This window comes from Sus scrofa, chromosome 6, assembly GCF_054392235.1.
Source record: "Sus scrofa isolate SSC_HxYL_T2T_F1_AM1 chromosome 6, Sscrofa_HxYL_maternal_Yorkshire_Landrace_v2.0, whole genome shotgun sequence".
NCBI classification, from domain to species: domain Eukaryota; kingdom Metazoa; phylum Chordata; class Mammalia; order Artiodactyla; family Suidae; genus Sus; species Sus scrofa.
In genome coordinates, this window is record NC_139388.1 from 66,946,273 (window position 1) to 66,971,110 (window position 24,838).

The window sequence follows — 24,838 nt, forward strand, 5'->3', positions numbered from 1 at the left end:
GCCTCACTTTATGCGACGGACTGACCACCTCCCTTCCCTTCTGGATCCTCCCTGCCTGATAAAGCAACCTTTCCACACGGAGAAGGTAAAAAAGTATAAACCCTGAATTCAGGGGTTACCCTGAGAAGTGGTGCCCCCAAGTGTAGAGGAGTCTCTTCTGCTCTGCACATCAAGGGCATTCCTCTGACTTGCCCCAACCTCCAGTGAGTCCTTCGGCCCTGCTCTGCTCGAATCCTCAGGGTTGCAGGTGGAGAAATTCTAGGGAACCCAGGTCCCTGAAAATGCAGTGATTTTGAGGTCCCAATCCAGACTTCCCATTCCAAAGGGAGCTTAGCTCTCATGTTACCAGAAATCCATCAGGACAGAGAGCCAGGTAACTTTACTTCTCATTGTTTATGAATCTGACTTTTATTACCAAATATCTACTATAAAAACACTGAACAAATTTTTTAAAAATGAAGGAAAAAAAATCACTGCAGAGGCAGCATAACATAGTGGTTAAAAACATGAACTCTGGAAGCAAACAATCTCTCTACTCCTAACTAGCTGTGTATACTTAGGGAGATTTCTCATTACCTCTGCCTCGGTTTCTCAATTTGTAAAACTGGGATAATAACAGTACCTATCTCATAGATTTAAGGGGACTGAACATGTTAATATTTTAAAAGCATTTAAAACAAACTCTAGCACATGGTAATTGCCATATGTGTTTGTAAGACTTAAAAAAAAAAACAAAAAAAAAAACTTAAATTAACTGGGTTAATTTATCCATGGGTCTTTCCAGTGCTTATTCACATACACTTTTTAGATGTTACTGTAGCTAGGTATATACAATTTTGTGTCCTTTTTATGCCTTCACGTTATGTATATTTATGCAGTATCCATAATTATAGTCATTGCCTAAAACAGACAAACTAATCGTCCAACAATGCAGTAAGGAGTAAACTATGGACACTGACACACTGGCTTCTTAACTATCACCATTTGGTCCAACGGTATCAGTCTCAGCACTTCCGGGCAAGGGCCTTTCCATCATTAGTCTTCTCACTTACTAATCTTTTGTAAGGTTAATCTGGATCAACGGTAAATACGGCATTCAATACCATTTTTTTTTTCTTAAATTCAGGTTTAGTATTCTGTATTCTATTCCTTAAAGGGCACCCAGACCCTCCCCTTATAATAGCAAAATATGTGTTTTCATAATGACACACAAAGTATTATTGTAAAACGTCCATCCAATATTCCAGCTTGATGCAAAAGAGTGTATTTCTAGTTGGAACACTTTTCCTAGGATAAAGTTTTGCTTTTAACAATGCACTCTGATCCACAAAGAGCTGAGGTCGCTTCCTACAAGACGTCTCCTTCCCTATGTTCATGGTCCTCAAAGAGAATTTCCGGTGGACCATGAGGGGAGTTTGGAATCCTCTTCACAGTAGTTATTGGATCTTAAATAAGGGCTACATTAATGGTGGAAGGCTGTTGCCTCTTCTTTTCATTCACAGGTTTCTTCTACGAAGATAATTCTACTGATTAATAAGGGGAGAAGTCTTAGTGAATTCTCACTAAAAATTTCCCCTCTTGATTATATGATAGGGTTTTTCCCATGTGTTTATCAAAGGTACAATAAAAGAAAAAAAATCTCTCATCAATTCAATTCACAGAGTTTCTCTTCACTATGACTTCTCCGGTGCTGAAGTAGCGCTGAGTGGCCACTAAAGGCTTTTCCGCAGTCGTTGCATATAAAGCGTTTCTCTCCACTATGCATTCTCTGATGAATAATAAGAGAAGAATTCTTACAGAAAGCTTTCTCACAATGATTACATTTGTAGGGTTTTTCTCCAGTATGGTTTCTCAGGTGCACAATAAGGGAAGAACTCTCATTAAACGCTTTCCCACATTCATTACATCTATATGGTTTCTCTCCAGTATGAGTTCTCCGGTGTGCAATAAGATGAGAACTACAATTAAAGGATCGTTCGCATTGGTTACACTTGTAGGGTTTCTCACCAGTGTGAATTCTCCGATGAGCAACAAGATGACAGCTCTGGCTGAAGGATTTTCCACATTTATTGCATTCATAGGGCTTTTCTCCAGTATGAGTCCTTTGATGTCTAACAAGGTGAGCCATTTGGCTGCAGGACTTTCCACATTTATTACACTCATAGGGTTTAATTCCAGAATGAATTATTTCATGTTTAGTGAGGGCTGAACGTTCTCTGAATGCTTTACCACATTCCTGGCAGTTGTAGGGCTTTTCTCCTGTGTGAGTTCTCTGATGGGCAATAAGGTGGGAGCTCCAGCTGAAGGATTTTCCACATTCAGTACATTTATACGGTTTTGCTCCAGAGTGAGTTCTTTCATGTTTACTAAGGGCTGAGTAATCCCTAAAAGCTTTTTCACATTCATCACATTTAAAGGGCTTTTCTCCAGTATGCATTCTCATGTGGGCAATAAGATGGGAGCTCCAGCTGAAAGATTTCCCACATTCAGTACATTCAAAAGGTTTCTCTCCAGTATGAGTTCTCTGATGTCCAATAAGATGGGAGTTCCAGTTGAAAGACTTCCCACATTCATTACATACGTAAGGTTTCTCTCCCGTATGAATTCTCTTGTGTACAATAAGATGAGAATTCCAGCTAAAGGCTTTCCCACATTTATTACATTCATAGGGTTTTATTCCAGTGTGAGTCCGTTCATGTTTAGTAAGGGCTGAACGATTCCTAAAAACTTTTCCACATTTATCACATTCATAGGGTTTCTCTCCAGTATGAGTTTTCTTATGCTGGATAAGGTAAGAGCTCCAGATGAAAGACGTCCCACATTCATTATATTCATAAGGTTTCTCTGCAGTGTAAGTGCTTGTGTGTTGCGTAAGGAATGAGTCGTACCCAAAGACTTTCTCCCATTCATTGTATTTATATGCTGTCTCTACAGTACCAATTTTCTGATGCTCCATAAAGGATGAGAAGTAAAAGATATTCTCATATTCCTTGTAGTCATACTGGTTTCCTCCAATATGAAGTCTGGGATGTTCACTAAATGATGGGCTCTGGTTAAAGATTTGGTGGCATTCCTTATATTCATAGAGTTTTTCTCCTGTATGCATTCCCATGTGATCACCAAAATGCAGTATATGATTGAAAGATGTAACAGCATCAGTACACTTGAAAATATTATCTCCAGTGTGCCCTCTTGCAGGGTGAACAGGTTGCACGGACTGGTAGAAGGCTTTGTCATACTCACTATGTTCACAGGTAAGCTTATCTGCATACATTATGGCTGAGTTACATCTCCAACTTTCAGCATTTGTATCAGGCTTATAAAAGTGTTCTATCTGAGAGACTTTCTGAGACGGAACAATGTTTAAGCTCTGGCTACATCCTGTCCCAAGTTCACAGAACTCAGAGCCTCTTTGAGACAGTACTTGCTTTTGCATGAAGACCATCTGCCTCATAGCTGTGCTCTGGTTCATGCGACACACTTCTAATTGGTCTTTACATCCCAAAACTTCTAACCTGGAGAACCAAGGATCATCCCATATGTATCGCTCCAACTTCACGCTATGGGACTGTTCCTCCTCAAAAATGCTTCGTGTTGGGATCAACGCTTTGCTTTCAAGATTTCTCATCCATTCTGAAATAAACAGAAAAAAATCCATGAGAGCATAAAGAAAGAACTTCTAAGAGTAGAGTGGGAAAAATAAGATTTTTTTATTGTCCATATTAATGAAAAAGCAAGGGTGAACTTGTTTCCAAATAAACTTATAACCTGGAGAAAGATCATAACAGGGAAGGGAAGAATAGTAAAAAGTGAACAAATGCAGTCAACCAGAATAAAAGTGTGTACTGAATACTAACGAAACCCATTTAGGAGTATTTTCCCATGTAAAGGAGGACCAGAATAAGGGTGTGCAGCACAGAGTTAACTAAGCACTTGAGTTGCTCAAACTTTGCCCATTCCCTTGGAGTTCCTGTTGTGGCTCAGTGGGTGAAGAAACCAACTAGTATCCATAAGGATGCAGGTTTGATTCTTGGCCTCCATCAGTGGGTTAAGGATCCAGCATTGCCACAGCTGTGGCATAGGTGGCAGATACGGCTCAAATCTGGCATTGCTGTCATGGAGGCCAGGGGCTGCATGTACCTAGCAGGTGCCACAATTAAAAAAAAAAAAAAAAAAAAACAACACCCCCCCCCCACAACTTTGCCCATTCCCAAGAAGGTCTGTTTCATGACTGGCTTGTGGCCACCTCCTAGAAATTAAGATCCTGGAATGTTCTTAACTCATAAGAGTGTTGTGCATGTTTGAGGCCTTGAAGCAAGGTGTCAATTTCTCTAGATATTTGCACAAACAACATAATTTATGGTGAACACATGCTTTCCTTCTGGGGTTCTGGAACTTCTGTGATTACAGTCAATTACGTGTGCCTAAGTGACCAACCCCCAGTAAACACCCTGGACTCCCAGGCTCAGGCAAGCTTCCTTGGTAGTTGACACGTCACACAACTCACTGCTGAAGGAATAAAGTATATCCTTTGCAACTGTACTAGGGAAGGACTACTGAAAACTTGCACTTGGTTTCTTCTGGACCTCGATCCATGCACCTGCGGCCTTTGCCGATGTGACTTTGTGTCCTTTCCTTTGAATAAACCACTACCCTGAGTTTAATGCCTTTTGAGTACAGTGAGTCCTTTTAGTCAATCACTGAACCTGGGAGTCTCAGTCTGGAGGATCCTGACACAGTTAATACTATGAGGGTGAAAAAATAATAACTGGCTTAACAAAAGACAGATGAACACCCAGCCCCTCAGCAACTAATGTTTAAAAAAGTGTGCTAACTCATTATGTTACAATGTCCTTAATGCTCCCCTAGATTTATGCCTGCCACAAAAAGTAGGGGGTGGGGTGAAGAAAAAGTATCGTCAATAAAGGCTTCAAGTTACCACATTATTTCCTATTCCAGAGACTTCAGGCAATAACACAAAATTCATCTGCCCAAAGCAAAAATCACGTGATTTAAGGATACTCCTAAATTTCTTCTAACACTACAGAAACATCTATAGAGCAACAATACAAGAGACAGATGTGAAAGAGCACACTGCAATGAAACAGATACAGAGTTACAGTCTGATAATCTGTAAATAATTCAGCTCATATCTGGTGTTGCTGTGGCTGTGGTGTAGGCCTGCAGCTGCAGCTCCAATTCGACTCCTAGCCTGAGAACTTCCATGTGTCACAGGTGTGGTCCTAAAAAAAAGAGAGAGAGAGAGAGAGAGAGAGAAGAACTGGCATTTATTACCAATTTCAAACTTAGCTCCTTAAAGTTAGGGAATGATCTTCAAATAGCATTCAAATTCTTCCAGTAAAAACTAAAAAATGGCAAATGACCAAGTAATTCACTAAATAAACAGTTCCTGTGCAGACTCAATACTTTCGGCCTGAGTGTGTCTTCCACCTACAAGTTATAATCTATGTGCTAAGAGGACAATCTAAAGTTGTGAACAATACACACAACATACCACTGAGAGATTGTGGGGCTGCAGATGCTAAGTGGGTGTGAGGTCAGAAAAGGAAGCCAGTACGACAGAAGCAATCAAGGAAGGCTTCACCAAAGAGGAACGACATGAGCTCAGCCTTCCAGCATGGCTCAGGTACAGACAGACGGCAAGGAGGGCGTGAGCACAGGCACATGTGATGTGACTGGAATATAAGGAGGGTCTTAAGGAGGCCAGCTGAGTAAACTGTAGGAACTAGTCAGGAAATAAAAAAAAATTATAAAGAAAATTGGAAGATCTTGAAATCTGGTCACAGTTATTTTAAAAGGCAACTGAAGTCACTGTGGGTTTACTGGCAGAGACCTCAGAGAAGACTACTTAGGGATATAAATCTAGAAATAAGGGGTAATAACATAAAAATTTACTCATTAACTTGAGCTGGAACTTTTATTTTTTAGCTTTTTTAGGGCCACACCCACAGCATATGGAACTTCCCGGGCTACCAGTCAAATCAGAGCTATAGCTGCTGGCCTAAACCACAGCCACGGCAATACCAGATCCGAGCTGCGTCTGCAACCTACACCACAGCTCACAGCAATACTGGATCCTTAAGCCACCGAGTGAGGCCAGGGATTGAACCCACCTCCTCAAGGATACTAGTCAGATTTGCTACTGCTGAGCCACGATGGGAACTCCCTGAGCTGGAATTTCATGAGGGGGGCACCTGAGGGTAATGTTGGTGGAAGCTGAATGGCACACCTGACATTTTAGAGGAATAAAGTCTCAGAAGTCAGGAGATCACTTCTTAAAGAGAAAAGAGCAGGAAGCCAATTTCCAGCTAAGGGGACTCACAGAAGGCCAATACCAGGAATATACATCAGGAAGACAGGGAAACAGCCTAGAAGGAAGAGCTGAGACTCCTGGTTCTACTGAGAACAGGACACAGTTGAGATTATTTGCAAGAAAGTAGACCTCTAAGGAAGGAGGTCGTGGACTCACAGGGTTTGGTCCGCACTGAGAGTACAGTCAAAGATACTGGAATTCACGAGCCCTGGGAAGGTTTTATTTTCTTTGGCTTTTATCTTTTTAGAGCCACACCCACGGGATATGGAGGTTCCCAGGCTAGGGGCTGAACCGGAGCTAGAGGTGCTGGCCTACACCAGAGCCACAACAACGCTGGATCCGAGCTGCATCTGCGACCTACACCACAGCTCAGGGCAACGCCAGATCCTTAACCCACTGAGCAAGGCCAGAGATCGGACCTGCAACCTCATGGTTCCTAGTCGGATTCGTTTCCACTGCACCACGACAGGAACTCCCACAGGAAGATTTTAGATCTGAATATCAGGTCAACTGGTAAGACTCCAAAAAAAAGGCCCCTTTCATTAGAGTGGATAGGAAGATGCCCACCTTCAGGATTCAAGAAGAGGCCATGGCACTGCCAAACGAAGAACAGCAAGATACAGAACAACGTGTATTGTGTCCTACCTGGTCAAGGTGAAAAGTAACTACATATATACCTTATGCTCATGGTTGCATAAAGCAACTCTGAAACAAACAACAGAAATCACTGAAAGTAACTGAGCTGGGCCAGACATCAGCAAAAGCAGTGAAGTAAGGCTCTCTAAAATTTCGCCCTCCGTAAAAGCAACCACTGAACTGCCAGCACCTGACGGAAGGAATTTCTTCAAAGTTCTATGTATTAACAAAGTCTCGCAGCAACCCAGGGAGAGTTTATTCAAGGCAAATGGCTCAATTTTGATAATAACAGGAGTTCTCTGGCATTTGCACTTACTCTACTCCCATCTCTGACTCCTCAACTCATACGGAGATAAACAGCCTGTACTTCTGGTGCCAGAGTGAACAGAACCAAGTGGAACTTTTTCAAAGCCTCATTCCCAAAGAACAGTCATTATTTGACCTGTCTGTTGGTTCCCTGGAAGACCATACTCAAATGGCTTGTTGGGAACCTCCATGGTGCTAAGAACTTCTAGAAAATAGGTATCTGTCAAATATCACAGGCACTGTTTTAAAGGTTCCTGCCGGAGACGAGGGAAACAGGTGGGGCAAACGACACGTAGACCAACAAAACTGGAAGGAAAAGCTGAGGACTGGAAGCTCCACAGGACCTTCGAAAACACACTCCTGGGACTCGAGAAGGCCACGTGCAAACACACTGTAATTCAGCTTCCAAAGGTAAACGCAGAACCCTAAAAGCCGCAGGAGAGAAGCAAGTCATCACACACGAAGGGCCGTCAACGAGAGCGACAGCTTGTTTCTCTTTAGAAACCACAGAGGCCAGAAAGAACCAACTGCGTCAAGCACAAATCCTCTATCTGGCAAAACCACCCTTTGAAAACAGAGAAGTGAAGGTGTTCCTGCTGGGGCACAACGGGATCGGGGGTGTCTCTTGAGCACCAGAACGCAGGTTCGATCCCCAGCTTGGCACAGCAGGTGAAGGATCTGGCACTGCCACAGCTACAGTGTAGGCTGTAACTGCAGCTTGGATCTGATCCCTGGCTGGGGACCCCATATGCCTTGGGGTGGCCAGAAAAGTTAAAAAAAAAAACAAAAAACAAACAAACCTGGCATTCCCAGATAAACAAAAGCTAGTTAAGAGTTTGCTGCTGGGAAAGCTGCCCTACAAGCAATGCTAAAAGGAGTTGTTTAGGTTGAAAGGAAAGGACACTAGACAGTAACTTGAAATACAAACCACCAACAAAGGTAGCTACACAGGTAGGAGTTCCCGTCGTGGCTCAGTGGTTAACAAACCCGACTAGCATCCAAGAGGACGAGGGTTCAATCCTTGGCCTCGCTTAGTGGGTTAAGGACCTGGTGTTGCCATGAGCTGTGGTCTAGGTCATAGACGCAGCTCAGATTTGGCGTGGCTGTGGCTATGGCACAGGCCAGTGGCTACGGTTCCAATTGGACCCCTAGCCTCACAACCTCCATATGCTGAGGGTGCAGCCTTAAAAAGACCAAAAAAAAAAAATATATATATATATATAAAGGTAACTACACAGGTAAATACAAGACCATCCAAATGCATATTTTGTTTGATTCTTATCTGGTTTAAAAGATAACTACAGGAGTTCCTATTGTGGCTCAATGGAAACGCATCTGACTAGTATCCGTAAGAACGCAGGTTCAATCCCTGGCCTCGCTCAGTGGGGTAAGGTTCTGGTGTTGCCGTGAGCTGTGGCATGGGGTGCAGACGCAGCTCGGATCTGGCGTTGCTGTGGCTCTGGTGTAGGCCGGCAACTATAGCTCCGATTTGACTCTTAGCCTGAGAACCTCCATACACTGTGGATGCGGCCCTAGAAAGACAAAAGACCGTAATTATTCAATCAATCAATAACAAAAGATAACTACATGCAGCAATCATCATAAATCTATGTTGAGGGAAACACAAAGTGCAGATGTGAATTTGTGACAATAATAGCACATTTTAAAAATAATAACAGCACTTTAAAAAGGGGAGGACGAAAAAAAATAAAAAATAAAAAAATAAAAAGGGGAGGACGGAGCTATACAGAAGCTAAGCTTTTTATACTTTCGAAATTAAACTGATAGCAATCCAAACTAGACTGTTAAAGATTAAGATGTTAATTATAATTCCCAGGGCAACTCCTAATAAAATAACATTTACAATAAAAGAAAAGCGGTTTCCTCTGTGTGCACGTGTGTGCGCGCGCGCGCGCGTGTGTGTGTACGTGCATGTCTTTGGTGGATGAAAGTAATATGGATGAGATGAGGAACATGAGTGAGTTTTTGTGGGTGCGTGTCCTTTGTAGGGCCGCACATGCGGCATCCGGAAGTTCCCAGGCCAGAGGTCAAATGAGAGCTGCCTACAGGTACGGGTCACCCGCCTACACCACAGCCACGCCAGATCTGTGTCTGTGACCTACACCACAGCTCTTGGCAATGCCAGATATTTAACCTGAGCCAGGCCAGGGATCGAACCCACCTCCTCGTGGATACTAGCCAGGTTCTTTACCCGCTGAGCCACAGTGAGAACTCCAAAAAACGAGATTTTTTTTCAGCTTACACCTTTTATACAGTTTTGAGGTTTTTGAACCATGTGAATTCATTATCTACATTAAAAAATTTTTGTTTTGTTTTGTTTTTTTAAAGTGTCCCTGACTAGAGGCTACAAGTTTGTCAATAAAAAAATAAAAGCAGGTAGGAGTACCTGTCATGGCTGGATGGGTAACAAATCCAACTAGGAACCATGAGGTTGCGGGTTCGATCCCTGGCCTTCCTCAGTGGGTTAAGGATCTGGCGTTGCCGTGAGCTGTGGTGTTGGTTGCAGATGCAGCTCAGGTCCCGCGTTGCTGTGGCTCTGGTACAGGCCGGCAGCTCCGATTCGACCCCTAGCCTGTGAACCCCACATGCTGCGGGAGCCGCCCTAGAAATGGCCAAAAATAAATAAATAAAATAAATAAATAAATTAATTAATTAAAGCAGGTAAACGAATGAGAACTCATCTTTGAGAAAGGGACAGCAGAGACTATGAGAGGCATCTGGAGAGGGGATGCCGAGAAGGGAAACCGCCGGCATGTTAAAAGGGTGGGCATCTTTACTCTGAATCAACAGCAGCAAAAACGTCCAGCACGGGATACAGCTCCTTGGAAGTGGGACTGTCTCTGAGCAGGCGCACCCCTCACGGCCCCTGCCCACTTCTCAAACAAGGGGGGCTTGGATGAGGGCTGCCTCCCCCACCCCGGGTCCGCTCTCACCTGGACAGGTGCCTGGAGGAGAATACGGCTGCTCTGTGGACCACGGCTCTTCTCCCTGCTCCAAGAGGGAGATGACCTCGGGCTTGGCCATCTGATGCCCTACGAGCGGAGGACAAACGCAGACTTCAGCGGCCACGCAACCCTGCCCTGCCCGCTCCTCGTAAATGACCACGCCTCATGCTTGATGAGCTCAAGGATTTCGACTTGCACCTGGGGGCTCAAGGTCACCTCAGCCCTTCTGAGGCTTGTAAACACGCAGCAGCAGAGGCACCGCGAGGGAGGCCGCTTCACTTACTTGGGCAGCGCCCACCTTACCCACAGAGAGCAGGTGCCCATAGGTCTCCAGCATCACATCACGGTACAGGGTCCTCTGAACCGGGTCCAGCTGCCCCCACTCCTCCTGGGTGAAGTCCACGGCCACGTCCTTGAAGGTCACTAGTTCCTAAAAAGGCGCCCATGTTCCTCCTCGGCCCAGGGAGGAGGAAGGACACAGGCACCGACCCGGCCGCGCGCAACATTCGGACTCTGCGGTCAGGCCTGGGGCCACGATCACCCCCCAAAGGCGAGCAGGTCCCTCCCGAGAGTCCTGCCCCGTGCGGGGGACGCTGGCTGGACCGGACAGGCCTCCCGCCTGAGCAACGCCCCTGCTTCTCTGGAGCCGCAGGAAGACCGGGACCAGGGCTGGGGGGGATGCAGCCACAGGCCAGAGAGCCGGGGCGAGAGGCTCCCCCACACGGGGACCTCGGGGCGTCTCACCCTCGGGGACGGTCCCCGTGCCGAAGCAGAGCTGCTTCCGCTCCGGGACTGCCTCTAACCCAGGGACTGCAGGTCCGAGGAGACAGGACTGAGCAGAGCCGCCCACACCCGCCAGGAGCGCTTACAGCGGCTGCCAAGGCGCTCGGAGTCCTTGCGAGTTTAAACTGATGTTTAACTAATTGGGGAAAAGTGGGAGCAGGAATACCCGCTGGACAACTAAAGGAAAGCCTGACTTTTGCCACGAATGCGCCCCTCCCAGTCCCTGGAAGCCGCCACCGTGAGGTCGGGTGTCTGGGCATCCTCGGGGCGCGGTTGGGGGAGCACACCTCCCCGCGGCAATGGCGCCACCTGTACCTCAAACCCCGCAGCCCCTGCTCCTCGCGAGCCCCGCCCCCTGTCCGGGCACCAAGGTCCTCCTCTCAGCGCTGACTCGCCAGGGAGAAACATCCGCCGCAGGGCGTCCCGCGCCCCTCTAGCCACTCCCTCCCAGGCCGCTGCTCGCCGGTCTCCCACCTGCACACCCCCTCCTCTGTCACTGCGAGCCGGGCTTAGGGACTTACCAAGGCGCCAGCCCTGGTGCTGGGTCCCCGCCGCATGAACTGCTCCCGCTCCAGTCCCACGACAGGCTCGAAACACAGACCGGCCTCTGCTCCCCCGACTGCCCCACTCCCAGAGCATCTACAACCGCCGACCACACCGCCCCGCGCTGAGGCCCCCCCCCCCCACCTTGGTCTCCTCGATACCAACGCTGCGTTTCCCGCCCACAGACCTGCCCAGGCCTAGCGTCCCGGATGCCGGCTGCTGCCACATTCCCCGGGGATGTAAATTTTTTTTACTAAAATCGAACAGCGGGGGAGTTCCTGCCGCGGTGCAGTGGGTTAAAGGATCCTGCGTGGCCGCAGCTGGGGCTCGGATTCAATCCCTGGCCCAGGAACTTCCATGTACCACAGGGGCGACCCTCAAAAAAAAAAAGGAATATTTCCGTAGAGAAGTGATAAAGCTACGTGGGCACAGAGCATGACCTCAACACGCTTTCAGAGTGACCACGCCGGGGCCCAGCTGGGAGGTCCGCCTGCCGCCAGGGCCCTCCTGCTGTGTGCGCTTCACCCTGCCCACTCTCTCAGGTAGGTGGCATCTACTTCCACGGTGTCGAAGTTCACTAATCAGCAAGGTCCAAACCCATGCCCTGGCGGCTGTCAAAAGACGGTGGCCTGGGCCACAACCCACCCCTCCCAAGACCCCAAGAGACCCCCTACACATTTAAAAAGGCACAGAGAACCACATCTGACAGACACAGAAGGAATGAAGTCACGAGAGATTCCACAGCCCTCACAAAACCGAGGACACTGGCTGTAGTCACTGGTGACTGCAAGACCACAGGCCAAAGGCCAACAGAGACGCTCACGACACAGGGCCGGGCTGGCGACACTGGCCCCCCTGAATGCGTCGCATCACCCGGAAGGGGACAAGCAGAAACCTGTGCCCCCTGAGGCAACTCAGCAGGAAGGGCCCCACACCCTCTAGCAAGCACTCGTGCCCCGCAGCACCCAGCCTGAATCTGCCCCAGCCTCCTCCCAACCACCAGTCCGCAGGAGACCGAGGATGGAGGAGCTCAACTGAGGCCATCGCAAGGGCTGCATCAGGCGAAACAACGACAGGCCATCTGGTTTCTTCGGCACGAGGCACCTGCCACGCGGGGCCCCTGTTTGGATTCTGATCTGAATAAACTGCAAGAGAGCCTCTGGGGACGAGTGGGGAAAACTGAGCGCGGACTTGGTATTAACACGAAGGAATTATTGTTTTCACTCTGGGGCGTGTGACAGAGGTGCCATGTGCATCCTTTGAAAGGTAGGCACGTTTCAGACACATGCACAGAAGTGCGCAGAGGTGAAGCAACGTCTGAGGTTTGCTCTAAAATACTCTAGCGTTAAAAGAAAAGGTTCTGTCGGAATAGACGAAGAGCAAGAAAGCCGAGGTGACAGCTGCTGAGGCTGGTGAAGGGGGAATTCTGCACTGTGGCCCTGGAGGCAGCGGAACAACGGCCCTGCCGCCCTGCCGAGGACGCCCGCATCCTGCATTACCGGGGGAGGGGGGGGCGCAGTGTTACCACAGAGGTCCTTACAAGTAAAGACGCAGGACGGCCTGCGGCAGAGCAACCGCCACCCTGGAGGGATGCGCACTGGAGGTGCAGGAAGGGGCCCGAGCCCAGGCCGCCTCTAGAGCAAGTCCAGCAAGGAAGCACACGCCCTGAGCCCCGCGAGGAAACACGCCCTAGAGCCCCATCCTAGACTCTGAGCTCCACAGCGAGAGCGTAAATTCTTGCTGTTCTCAGCCATCAAGCGAGGCCATCTGCTATAGCAGCAACAGGAAACTAAGAGGGTTAAAAGACCTCCTAAGAGAGTAGAAGGCGTAACGAGTCAGCGAAAAGAGGCCGTTGGCGTGTGCAGCTCCCTGTCCTCCTGCCAGATGGGGGACTGGTGAGCGTGGCTGACCGAGGAAGCAGAGCAGAGGAGGCCGAAGCCCTGGGCGTCAGAGGGGCTGAGGAGGAAGCGGGGGCCCAGGAGAGGCTCCGGACCCTGAGTGCACATGACACTGCAGGCAGCAGTAGGGATCTGGCTGGAAGGTCTACACCCGGGACAGCTTTGCAGCTGCCCCTCCTCCCCGCCAGCCACTCCACCTGTCCGCAAGACTCCTGAGACCCTTCTCAGACAGAAGGTGTGGGAGCACCTCGGGCTGCCCGGGGAAGTTACCCTGGAGCTGAGACCTCGTCAGCCCAACAGGGGCGACGGGAGGGGTCCGTGACCTGAGAGCCAGCCGTGTACCCAGGAGACTGGAAGCAGAACTGAGCAGGTGGCGATCTCAGCCTCCCCAAACCCAGGGAGTCCGGAGTGAGACTTGAGAGAGACACAGGGAGCAGGACTGTCACACACAGGCTCGCAGCTCTTCTCTGGTAAACAGGTGGGCGGGCGGGTCCCTGCACACACGGGGCACCTGCTGCAAAGCTGGGGCCAGAACCTGGCAGCCAAGAGGTCGGACATGCAGGCAGCAGGCACAGCCAATGTTCTGTCTTCTGCCTTTTCTAGGGCTGCACCCGTAGCACGTGGAGGGTCCCAGGCTAGGGATCCAATCAGAGCTGCAGCCACAGCCACAGCCACGCCAGATCCAAGCCGCATCTGGGATCCACACAACAGCTCACGGCAACACCGGATCCTTAGCCCACTGAAGGAGGCCAGGAATCAAACCCGCAACCTCATGGTTCCTCGTCAGATTCGTTTCTACTTGGCAGCCGATTGTCAATGAGCTGTAAATCTAATTCCCAGATTGGAGAGTTTTGGTATGAAACAGGACAGGATACAAAAGACACAGGGAATGGGAAAGGATTCATAAATTAAGACATAAAATGCAGCAATCATGCCAGGAGGCCAAGTAAGAGACGACCTCAGACAGAGAATATAAAAGGTCAGGGGGGATTTTTTTTTTTTTTAAATATGGGACTTCTTTTAAAAAGTCACGAAACAGTAGCCATAAACAAAGACAGATATATTTGATAAAAATATACCCCCCAAAATTTCAATGATAGGAGACACTATAAAGTTAGGACAAGGTCAACTATAATGGAAAAAATAGGAGTTCCCATCGTGGCGAATCCGACTAGGAACCATGAGGTTGCGGGTTCGGTCCCTGCCCTTGCTCAGTGGGTTAACGATCCGGTGTTGCCGTGAGCTGTGGTGTAGGTTGCAGACGTGGCTTGGATCCCGCGTTGCTGTGGCTTTGGCGTAGGCCAGCGGCTACAGCTCCGATTAGACCCACATGCCGCAGGAGCGGCCCAAAGAAATAGCAAAAAAAAAAAAAAAAAAAAAAAAAAAAAAGACAAAAAAAAATCATTATAAAAAATTAAAAATAAATAAATATGCCGGACAAAAATAATAAAGTGGAGACAAGCTGCAGGTTGGGATAATCCATACACAGCAAAGACTCAGGATGCAGAAAGCATAAAATGTCTACATATCCCTAAGTCAGAGTCCACAGAAATCCAGAGATGCGAGGCGTTCTCACTGCAGCGCAGTGGGTTAAGAATCCAACTGCAGCAACTCAGCTTGCTGTGGACGTGGAGATTCAACCCCCGGCCCGGCACAGTGGGTTAAAGGATCTGGCACTGCCCGCAGCCCTGGCACAGGTCACAGCTATTACTCGGATTCAATCCCTGGCTTGGGAACTTCTTGTGCGCCATGGGTGTGGCTATTAAAAAAAAACCAAGGGATGTAAGAGGCACAGAGGATGTACAGACGGCCAGTAACGACATTACAGACGCTCAACCCCACCAGCAATCAAGGACACGCACATTTAAGCAACACGATGTACCCTTCTGGTCTTGAGGTAAGCAGACACTCAAAGATCCAGTATGATTACTGTCAAGCGGCAGCAAAGACACAGGGAAACAGGCACCTTCTCCCAGCGTGACAAGACCGAGAAGGGGTCTTGCCCCTGCAAACACACGCGGCAGTGTCGTCACCGTAAAAACACTCCCTCCCTAAAACTCAGCAGGATTCCGCTTCTGGGGGGTAGGCACGCAAACACACCTGCGTGTGGCACAACGTTCAGCTACAAAAGCCTTCACACGGCTGTTGGCAACAGGAGAGATGGTGGGGAGGAAAGGCTTATAAGTCGGTCCAAGAAGAGAACAGGGACTAGGTTGCGCTGACGGGTAAGAGCAACGTACCTGACCTTTAAAAAATGACCTGGAGGAGCTCCCATCGTGGCTCAGTGGTTAACGAGCCCGACTAGCATCCATGAGGACGCAGGTTCGATCCCTGGCCTCGCTCAGTGGGTTAAGGATTCAGCGGGGCTGTGGCTGTGGAGTAGGCCAGCAGCTGTAGCTCCGATTGGACCCCCAGCCTGGGAACCTCCACATGCTGCAGGAACAGCCCTAAAAAAAAAAAACAAAACAAGCTATGTGTAGAAAAAGCGTTGCTGATGTAGCAAGTCAAATCATCTGCTACAGTAAGAAATTTTCATAAAAAAGCACTGTTAAAAGAATAGATTACTAAGAGGAAAAAAAAAAAAAAAAAAGAATAGATTACTGGAGTTCCCGTCCTGGCGCAGTTGTTGACGAATCTGACTAGGAACCATGAGGTTGCGGGCTCGGTCCCTGCCCTTGCTCAATGGGTTAACGATCCGGCGTTGCCGTGAGCTGTGGTGTAGGTTGCAGACACAGCTCAGATCCCACATTGCTGTGGCTCTGGCGTAGGCCGGCGGCTACAGCTCCGATTCGACCCCTAGCCTGGGAACCTCCATGTGCCGTGGGAAGCGGCCCTAGAAAAGGCCAAAAAAAAAAAAAAGAAAGATGACTTTACACCGACAGGGTTCATTACGCACACAGGGGCATGAGAATGGGTCAAGTGCACGCGTATCTCGAGCGGCGTCCTAAGGAGGTGGGAAGAGGGCTGCAGGCTAACAGGAGAGCAAAGCATATATGGCAATACACGGCCAACTGTCCCTTTGGACTGACAGGGCCTCCTTAATCATTTTTTATACTTTTCTGAAATTAGTAATTTGACTAAATAAAAATTTATTTTTTTTTTGTCTTTTTTTTTTTTTGCCATTTCTTGGGCCGCTTCTGTGGCATATGGAGGTTCCCAGGCTAGGGGTCAAATTGGAGCTGTAGCTGCCAGCCTACGCCAGAGCCACAGCAACGCAGGATTCGAGCAGAGTCTGCAATCTACACAACAGCTCATGGGCAACGCCGGATCGTTAACCCACTGAGCAAGGCCAGGGATCGAATCCTCAACCTCATGGTTCCTAGTCGGATTCGTTAACCACTGCGCCATGACGGGAACTCCCCTAAATAAAAATTTAAATTAAAAAAATTTCCAGAATGGAGAGACGTCATCAAAGCTGGAGAGATCCATGGACTGTCAAATAGGAAAAAATAACAGGCCCAGCAGCATCTGCCCACCAGGGCCCACGTTTCACAGCGGCCTCAGGGGTGCAGAGTAAAATGCAAAACTGAGGCAGCGAGGCAGCGATGGCGGAAGAGAGGCTCCTTATCTCACAGCCGTGGCCACCAGAGCTGGGGACGAGCAGATCTCACTGATGACTGGTGGAGGGGGAGGGACAGAAGGGCCACCCCCGCGGGCAGGAGCCAGCCCTTCACCTCACAGGTAACCCTTACCTGAGCTTCCACTTCCCAAATATCATCTTCAACAATGACTCGCAAAGGTGTCTCGCCCAACTTCTTGCAAGCATTTCTGGATATACTGTTTTGTACACACGTCTAAGTGTTGCATCTGAGCCTTCTAAAGCACGTTATGAAATCTGCTGACCTGCAGGCCACACGTTTAAACCACGGGGGTTTAAGGGTGGACACAGACGATGCCGAGCTGGCTCTTAGCGCGTGTCCAACAGGGTCTCATCTGACCCCCCCTGCGTGACCTGAACGCCCTGACATGTGACCTCTTCATGGAACCTGGGGAGGCTCAGGTGGACTCTTTTGACACCTTCAGAATTCCATTATTTATTAATATTTTAGAGCAACCTCTTTGCAGAATAAGGCAATTTAACTAGACTGTGCTCAACCTCAAGACAACCAAGGCTGGGAGTAAAGTGTTCAATTATTGGTGTTTTATGGGAATATGCTTACTGTGTAGAAATCTTTGGTGGATTGCTATAGAGATTTGAGTTTCCATATTGGGGGAGGCTGGCTGAGGTTTTTATATGGGCTAGGATATTATTTCCCCTAATAATAAAAATAATGTGATCTGTGCTCCCACTAGATCAAACTGCAACATTCAACATTTCTAAGAGCGGACTATTCAGATAACAAGGGATGACAGCATTTGATGTTTTCGCCAGGCGAATGCTTTATTTCAAAAAATATTTAATTTGGAGTGAACAACAGACGGATAAGGGGCTCTTGTTTGTGTTCTTGAAGATCTCACTTTATATGAAACTCATAGGTAAGCCTTGAATTTCCCACAGGGAAAGACCCAGACTGAGTGTGGGGAGGGGGCCAGGAGCATGTGCTCAGAAATCACAACTCTTCAGACACTGAAGGGTGGTGTTATTTTAATTCTCCATTTTATTTTCTTGGCATTAGCTCTAGTAATTCTCAGAAAGCCTCAATAAATTGACAGCAGAGTGCAGCACAGTGGTTATTAGAACTTCTTCACGGCATTTCCCTACAGCTAACTTCTGTTCCCAAGCAGCTGATCAGGGCCCACCTTTCAGCCCGGTCTAGCTTCACTGTCAATTGTGTTACAGAAGCTAATCGTTAACAGCAGCCAACACCACAGTCGCCCAGGTTCTGATAACAGACAACCACCAGCCTGCATCATGTGATTCAGGCCACTGCGCCTCCCTGAGACAGCAGAGCTGCCAGGTGGGGACGGTACACTGGCGACACACTTCACCAGTCAGCTGGGAGGTTTCGTTAATTTTTTCCTTTCTTTCTTTGTTTCTTATCACGGCCACACCCGCAGCATATGTTCCCAGGCTAGGGGTCCAATCAGAACCGCAGCTGCCAGCCTACACCACGGCCACAGCAACATGGGATCCAAGCTGCATCTGCGACCTACACCACAGCTCAGGGCAATGCTGGATCCCTGACCCACTGAGCAAGGCCAGGGATCGAACCTGCATTGTTATGGATCCTAGTGGGGTTCTTTACCACTGAGCCATCATGGGAACTCCAATTTTTTTGCTTAACTTGGTGGGAGGCGTAAAGTTAAGCAAAGATGTTATTAACATTTTTGTATCATAGTATCTCACATTTGCTTGATTCATTACTTTAACTTAAAGACAAAAACTTAAATACAGTAATGAAACTATTTTTGTCTTCCAAAGAATCATTAGAGCGTATGTAAATTCAGTGAATTAAGATAAAAATCACTCATTTAGAAATAACCCTAAGAAACTGAAAGAGTAGGTTAAAAATGGCTAATTCCAGTCATGAAAAGAAATAAAATACTGATACATGATACAACGTAGATGACCCTTAAAGACATACTAAATAACAGAGGCCAGACACAAGAAGTCATGTATCACCTGACTCCCTTTCTATGAAACGTCCAGAAGGGGCAAATACAGAAAGCATATCAGTGGTTACCAAAAGCTAGGGGTTGGGGAAACAGGCAATACATGGTAATGAGTATAGGATTTCTTTTTGGTTTTTGTTGTTTTTTGTTTTTGTCTTTTTGCCATTTCTTGGCATATGGAGGTTCCCAGGCTAGGATCGGAGCCGCAGCCGCCGGCCTACACCACAGCCACAGCAACGCCGGATCCGAGCCGTGTCTTCAACCTACACCACAGCTCACAGGAACACTGGATCCTTAACCCACTGAGCAAGGCCAGGGATTGAACCCGCAACCACTTGGTTCACGGTGGGATTCGTTAACCACTGTGCCACGACAGGAACTCCCCTAGGACTTCTTTTTGGAGTGAACTACAGTTAGATACTGGTGGTGGCTACACAGTTCTGTGTATATGCTGAAATCCACCCAACTTTAAAAGGTGGGGCTTTATGGTATGTGAAGAATATTTTAATAAAGCTGTTTATCTACAATTTTTTGTTTCCCTAAGTGGCTGCCCCTCGTAAGGGGCTGGGCAGGAGGGGAGGGTGATGACATCTCCGCAACTTTATCAACCCTGCTGCACGACTTCTCTCGGGAGCCACCCTTGTGCCCTCACAGTCACTCAGCCTTCCTGCTTCGACGCCCTCATGCCTCGGATCTTGCTTGCGGGGGCCGGTCACACCGAAGCCTGAAAAACCATCCTGCCTTCCACAGCCCCAGCCAGGGGCATCTTTCCAGCCACATTCTAGACTCTAGTGGCTCCTGCTCCCAACACTTCTAAGGCTCCCTGTCATCAGAATGGAGCCCTGGCTCTGCGGGAAGCATCCAAGACCCGGTGGAGTTTGTCCTGGCCTCTTTGGCCTAAGCTCTCGTTGTGGTTGGCATTCACCCAGATGCTGGCATGCAGCGCGCCCCCACGGTGCTACAGGAGGCCAGACGCCTGCTCACCAGAATGTGCCCATCCAGCTCATGTGTCCCTTTTACTTCTTGGCTCAGAGTCGAGTCTCCCAGGCAGCCTCCCTCTACACAGCAAGACGACCCTAGCGGCTCAGGGCCCCATGGCCTCTATGCAGACTGTCCTGCTCCCAAGGCATCTGCTGTGCTCAGCTCCTCCAGGGCCCAGGGCCTCTCGAAGCACCTTTGGTGTGTCCTGAGCCACACATGCAGCACCAGGCAGACCTCGAGGCCCCAGCAGCTGATGAGACCACCCCAGAAAGGGGCTTGGGAGCTCCTCGGGACAGGTCTTTGTTCCCCTCCTAGCACGGCGCTCACGCTCACCAGACAGCATCAACCTGAGTCAGGCACTGAGCACGTGAGTGGAGGTGGGAGGGGAGAAGGGGGGCCTCTAGCCAAAAGGGGCTGTCCCTTATGTAGCAAACAGGCCACAGCCCTGCCGGGGCTCCAGACTCTGAACAGGCTGGTTGACTGGGAGGCCCGTTCCCCTACCCGAGCTCAGTAATCAATACGCCTCTGGCGGATTCCTCCCGAACCCAAACCCTCACTGTGGTAAACCAGGAACCACATCAAGTGGCCTGGCCGGGAAGACCCGAACACACTGGGGAGTGGGGTAACCACTCAGGAAAAAGCAGAAGCTCCAACTCACCCGCGCCTGAGCTGATGGGAGCCCGGGGCCCCTCCTCCTCTCCTCAGGGGTCTCCTCCACGCGCCAGGCAGGGTCCTGAGGACAGAGAGCTGGGGGAGGAAAGTGAGGTCACAGAGGCAGCTCTCCCGTCAGAAGTGTGCCCACAGGAGACCTACCTCCAGGCTCTGCCCTCCCCTTTGGGCAAAGGAAGAGACTCAGCTCCTCACATTCTAGATGGAGGAGAAGGGGCCCGAAGAAGTGAAACAATGTGCCTGAACACACGAAGCACCGACCATCTCCCTTGGCTCTGAAGCACTGTCTCAGAGAAACAGCGTCTGTTCACAGCCTTTCTGGGCCTGAGCCTTAAACGGCCACACACTCACTCCCATGCATCCTACCTGGAGGTGCCATCACCCTGCATCCCCCAGTGGAGTGTTCTGATTCCTCCCTCATCCAGCTCTGCACAGACAGATCTGGACCAGACCCCAGCCCTGCCCCCAGCAATGGCAGATTACTGCTGAGAGAGAGAACAAAATTGGAGCTAATGTGGCTGATGGAGACACAGGTTCTTGACTCACCCCAGGAGGCCCACGGATCAACAGCCGCTATCCCCCAGGAGTGGTCCGTAAGGATACCTGCACCAGAGGATCAGGTTAGGACAAGGAAAGGACTGTGGCACCAATCCTAGCGACAAAAGGCAACAATGTGGAAAAAGAGACCTGATGTGCCCTAACAAAATTCCATAAACAGACCCCAAGGACATGTAAAAAAGAAAAAAAAAAAAAAAAATCCAACGTAACCTAGATTTATAGCAGTAATGCGCAGATGGGTCACTTTCAGGATGTTTGCCGACATGACAGAGCGACAGAACAATTAAAACAGAATCTCTTAAGTGGCTGGAGAGGTATCTGACAAAGTTTAACACTACTTAAATTGTTTATGGCCATGCCCACGGCATGTGGAAGGGATCTAACTCGAGAGACAGATGTGACCCGAGCCACTGCAGTGACAGTGCCTGACCCTTAATTCACTGTGCAACAAGTGAACTCCTAACATTACATAATTTTAAAAAGTATTAGTAGAAAGATAAATGAAATCTCACTTTAAGATAAAACATACCACTAAAACTCTAAGGTTGTTCTTAGATTATAAACCAAGGCTAAATAAGTGGAAAACTAATAATAAAAGTCAAAAATATAAGAATAGTAGAGAAATTTTGGTTGTATGTATGACACTCTTCCAAGAAATCACACAAATCACCAGAAAACTTCTTGGTGCTAATGCGACTTCTCAGGAGATGACTATAAAATACACAAAAATTAGCGTCTTTTACACAAACAGCAAATTAAAAAACAAAACAAACAAACAAAAAACCTCACTCAGTTCTAATTTTGTACCAAGACAGAGAGACCCCCTTCAAGGCCCAAAAGCCCTCGGCCCCTCTCCAACTCTAACCCCTGAGCACAGCAGGCCGCTGCTGGGGAGGCCCAGAAGAAATGGGATTTGTACTCACCCCAGGAGGCCCAAGGGTTGATGGCTGCCATCCTGCAGGATTAATACACCAGGAGCTTGCCCAGGAAGAACGGATGCAGGTGATTACAGAAAGCAACTTCAATACCCACCTAGAGACAAAAGTGGAAAAACACAAAAGCGGTCCTTACAGAAGATCCAGTGGGAATAAAAATACAGATCCACAGAAGCAACAAAAGACTCCTATGGAGTTTTATTAAAAAACAGAATTTCGGAGTTCCCGTCGTGGCGCAGTGGTTAACGAATCCGACTAGGAACCATGAGGTTGCGGGTTCGGTCCCTGCCCTTGCTCAGTGGGTTAACGATCCGGCGTTGCCGTGAGCTGTGGTGTAGGTTGCAGACACGGCTCGGATCCCGCATTGCTGTGGCTCTGGCGTAGGCCGGTGGCTACAGCTCCGATTCAACCCCTAGCCTGGGAACCTCCATATGCCGCGGGAGCCGCCCAAGAAATAGCAACAACAACAACAACAACAAAGACAAAAAAAAAAAAACAATAAAAAAAAACACAGAATTTCCACGTCAAAAACATAAGAGAACTGCTGAAGAGAAATGGAGGGTGACTTGAATTAGCTGAGAAAAGGGAGCAGTTCAGGATGGGAGGGCAGAAATTTGTCACTGCTTCCCAAGAGACAGCCACTGACAAGGAAGAGGTAACTTTTCTGTGATTTAACAGACATTACTGTAAAATTTACCTATAATTTTCATGCATAGTGGGTGCCCAGAGCTGAGGCGAAGGAGGAATGTGGGAGGGGCTGCTTAAAGGGTTCAGAATGTGGGGGGGTGTGAAGAAAATGTTCTGAATCATATGGTGGTGAAAATTGCACAACATTCTGAACGTACAACAAAATCACCAACTTCACTTAAATGGTTAATTTTTTCTTAACGTAAATATTATCTTAAAAAAAAAAAAATCCTACTGTACTAAGGAGGCAATTGCAGCACTATATATGACAGCCAAGACACGGAAACAACCTAAGTGTCCATCGACAGAGGAGTGGATCAAGAAGATGTGGTACATAGACACAATGGAACATTACTCGGCCGTTAAAAGAAAAGAATTAACGGCATTTGCAGCAACATGGATGGAACTAGAAATTATGCTAAGTGAAGTCAGTCAGACAATGAGACACCAACATCAAATACTATCATTGACATGTGGAATCTAAAAAAAAGGACACAATGAACTTTGCAGAACAGATACTGACACACAGACTTTGAAAAACTTCTGTTTTCCAAAGGAGACAGGTTGGGGGTGGAGGGATGCACTGGGGGTTTGGGATGGAAATGCTATAAAATGTGGTTGTGATGATCGTTGTGCAACTATAAACGTAATAAAATGCACTGAGAAATTAAAAAAAAATCCACCTGGAAGACCTACCAGGCCCAAGCCCATCTGTCTTTCTTGGTGCAGAGGCCAACAGAAAGCCAGGTTTGGATCCCATACCGCCCCCTGGTTTCTAGGTCTTTGTGCAAGTCCCCCGACCTCTCTGAGGAAGCAACGCCAACTGGCAGAGCAACCCAGATTCCTGGAAGCGTGTACAAATCACCGCGACGCCCTCTGGGCTCCGGGAGCACCCGGATCTGCGCCCAAACTCCAGGTCGGCGCATTGAGTATTCTGCACTGCTGTCTGCAACTTGACCAAGTCCTCCGGTCACGGTGCATTTAAAGGAGCCCCGAGCTGTTCCCACCCACTTTTGACTTCCCTCCGCGCCACAAGAGGACCAGCCTTCCGGGGCAGAGAAAGGGACTCCCACCTCGAGGGCGCTCTCACACCTGCTTCCCGACCTCCCGCCCAGATCTTCTCCGCAGCCCCGACGCGGATGCGATGCTCCCTGGTCGTCCCGTGAGCGGCTGGCCTCACCTGGTCCCTGCGGAACAACGGAAGCTCCGCTCGCTGCGCCAGGGGCGCCGGGCTTTTGCTCGGCTCCGACGTTCCGCTGGGGGGACAAAGGCCCGACGCGCAGGGCTCAGCCGGGTCCGCCCAGTTGGTCCAGGGAGGCCCGGAGGTGAGCCGAGGGACTCGCCCTGGCTCAGCGCCCACCGCGACTCGAGGCACCGCCTCTCCCTGCCTGTTCTCCCGACCTTCCCGGCCGGCGGCGGTGGCAGGGGAACCCTCAACGCCGGGGGCACAGACTCACCTCCGCCGCGGACAATGGCGGCTACTCCCCCGGCGTCGACCGGGACGCGCCGCGCGGGCTGCTGGGAGTGGTAGTTTCTGCGGCGCGCTTCCGGCTGCACCGGAAGCGCCACCACCGCAAGTTCCCGGAGCTGCTCCACCGAGGGCTTTCTCCCGGCTGTGGCGAGGCGAGCGGTGGTGCCCCTGCCGCGGACCGCGCTCCCCCGCCGCCGCTGCCCGGACGTGGGGGGACCTGGGCAAATCGCGGCCCGGCGAGCCTCAGCTTGGCCGTCCGTGAAATGGGGGCTCGGTGTTGCCGCACTTTTTAAGTGGGAACGCGGTTGAGGACCAAACGCTCTCCTTTTCATTTAATAGTTACAAGAGTGTAAGGACGTGGCTGTGATGAGAACCTTTTTCAGATGAGGCGCCTAATTTTGAGCCTCCCTTCACATAGGAAGCCATGCTACTTGTTACCAAGTCGAATTTGACTCCGCTAGGCCGAAGCCGCCTTCCCACCCTTGGGCGGAGGCTTGCCCAGAGCTTCCCGGCCTCCC

At 49.1% G+C, this 24,838-nt stretch overlaps 2 protein-coding genes across 5 annotated transcripts in view; one reads left to right on the forward strand and one right to left on the reverse strand.

The window, feature by feature from the left end:
- Positions 1 to 24,838, forward strand: part of LOC110261339 (zinc finger protein 444) — a 996,914-nt gene that overhangs the window by 548,806 nt on the left and 423,270 nt on the right. The gene's annotated exons all lie outside the window — the stretch shown is intronic.
- ZNF606 (zinc finger protein 606) lies at positions 390 to 24,334 on the reverse strand. 4 transcript variants are annotated; one of them, XM_013998895.3, is made up of 8 exons: positions 24,307 to 24,334; positions 24,030 to 24,105; positions 22,151 to 22,259; positions 21,216 to 21,272; positions 20,659 to 20,747; positions 10,546 to 10,672; positions 10,231 to 10,329; positions 390 to 3,633 (listed from the first exon to the last, which is right to left on the reverse strand). In XM_013998895.3, the coding sequence occupies exons 3-8, from the start codon at positions 22,179 to 22,181 to the stop codon at positions 1,646 to 1,648; spliced, it is 2,391 nt and encodes a 796-aa protein (XP_013854349.1). In that variant the 5' UTR covers positions 22,182 to 22,259; positions 24,030 to 24,105; positions 24,307 to 24,334; the 3' UTR covers positions 390 to 1,645. The 4 variants fall into 4 exon arrangements, with proteins under 4 accessions (XP_013854349.1, XP_013854351.1, XP_084818455.1 ...); XM_013998897.3 differs by lacking the exon at positions 24,030 to 24,105; XM_084962329.1 differs by lacking the exon at positions 10,546 to 10,672.

What these genes read in the sequence shown, in the direction of transcription:
- ZNF606 (XM_013998897.3), bottom strand. Translation starts at nt 22,181, where the DNA reads ATGGCAGCCATCAACCCTTGGGCCTCCTGGG. An exon ending in TCCCATCAGCTCAGGCGCGG is followed by an intron (nt 10,673 to 20,658) that starts GTGAGTTGGAGC and finishes GCGCCTTTTTAG; the next exon opens with GAACTAGTGACCTTCAAGGA. An exon ending in TGGGCACCTGCTCTCTGTGG is followed by an intron (nt 10,330 to 10,545) that starts GTAAGGTGGGCG and finishes CTCCGCTCGTAG; the next exon opens with GGCATCAGATGGCCAAGCCC.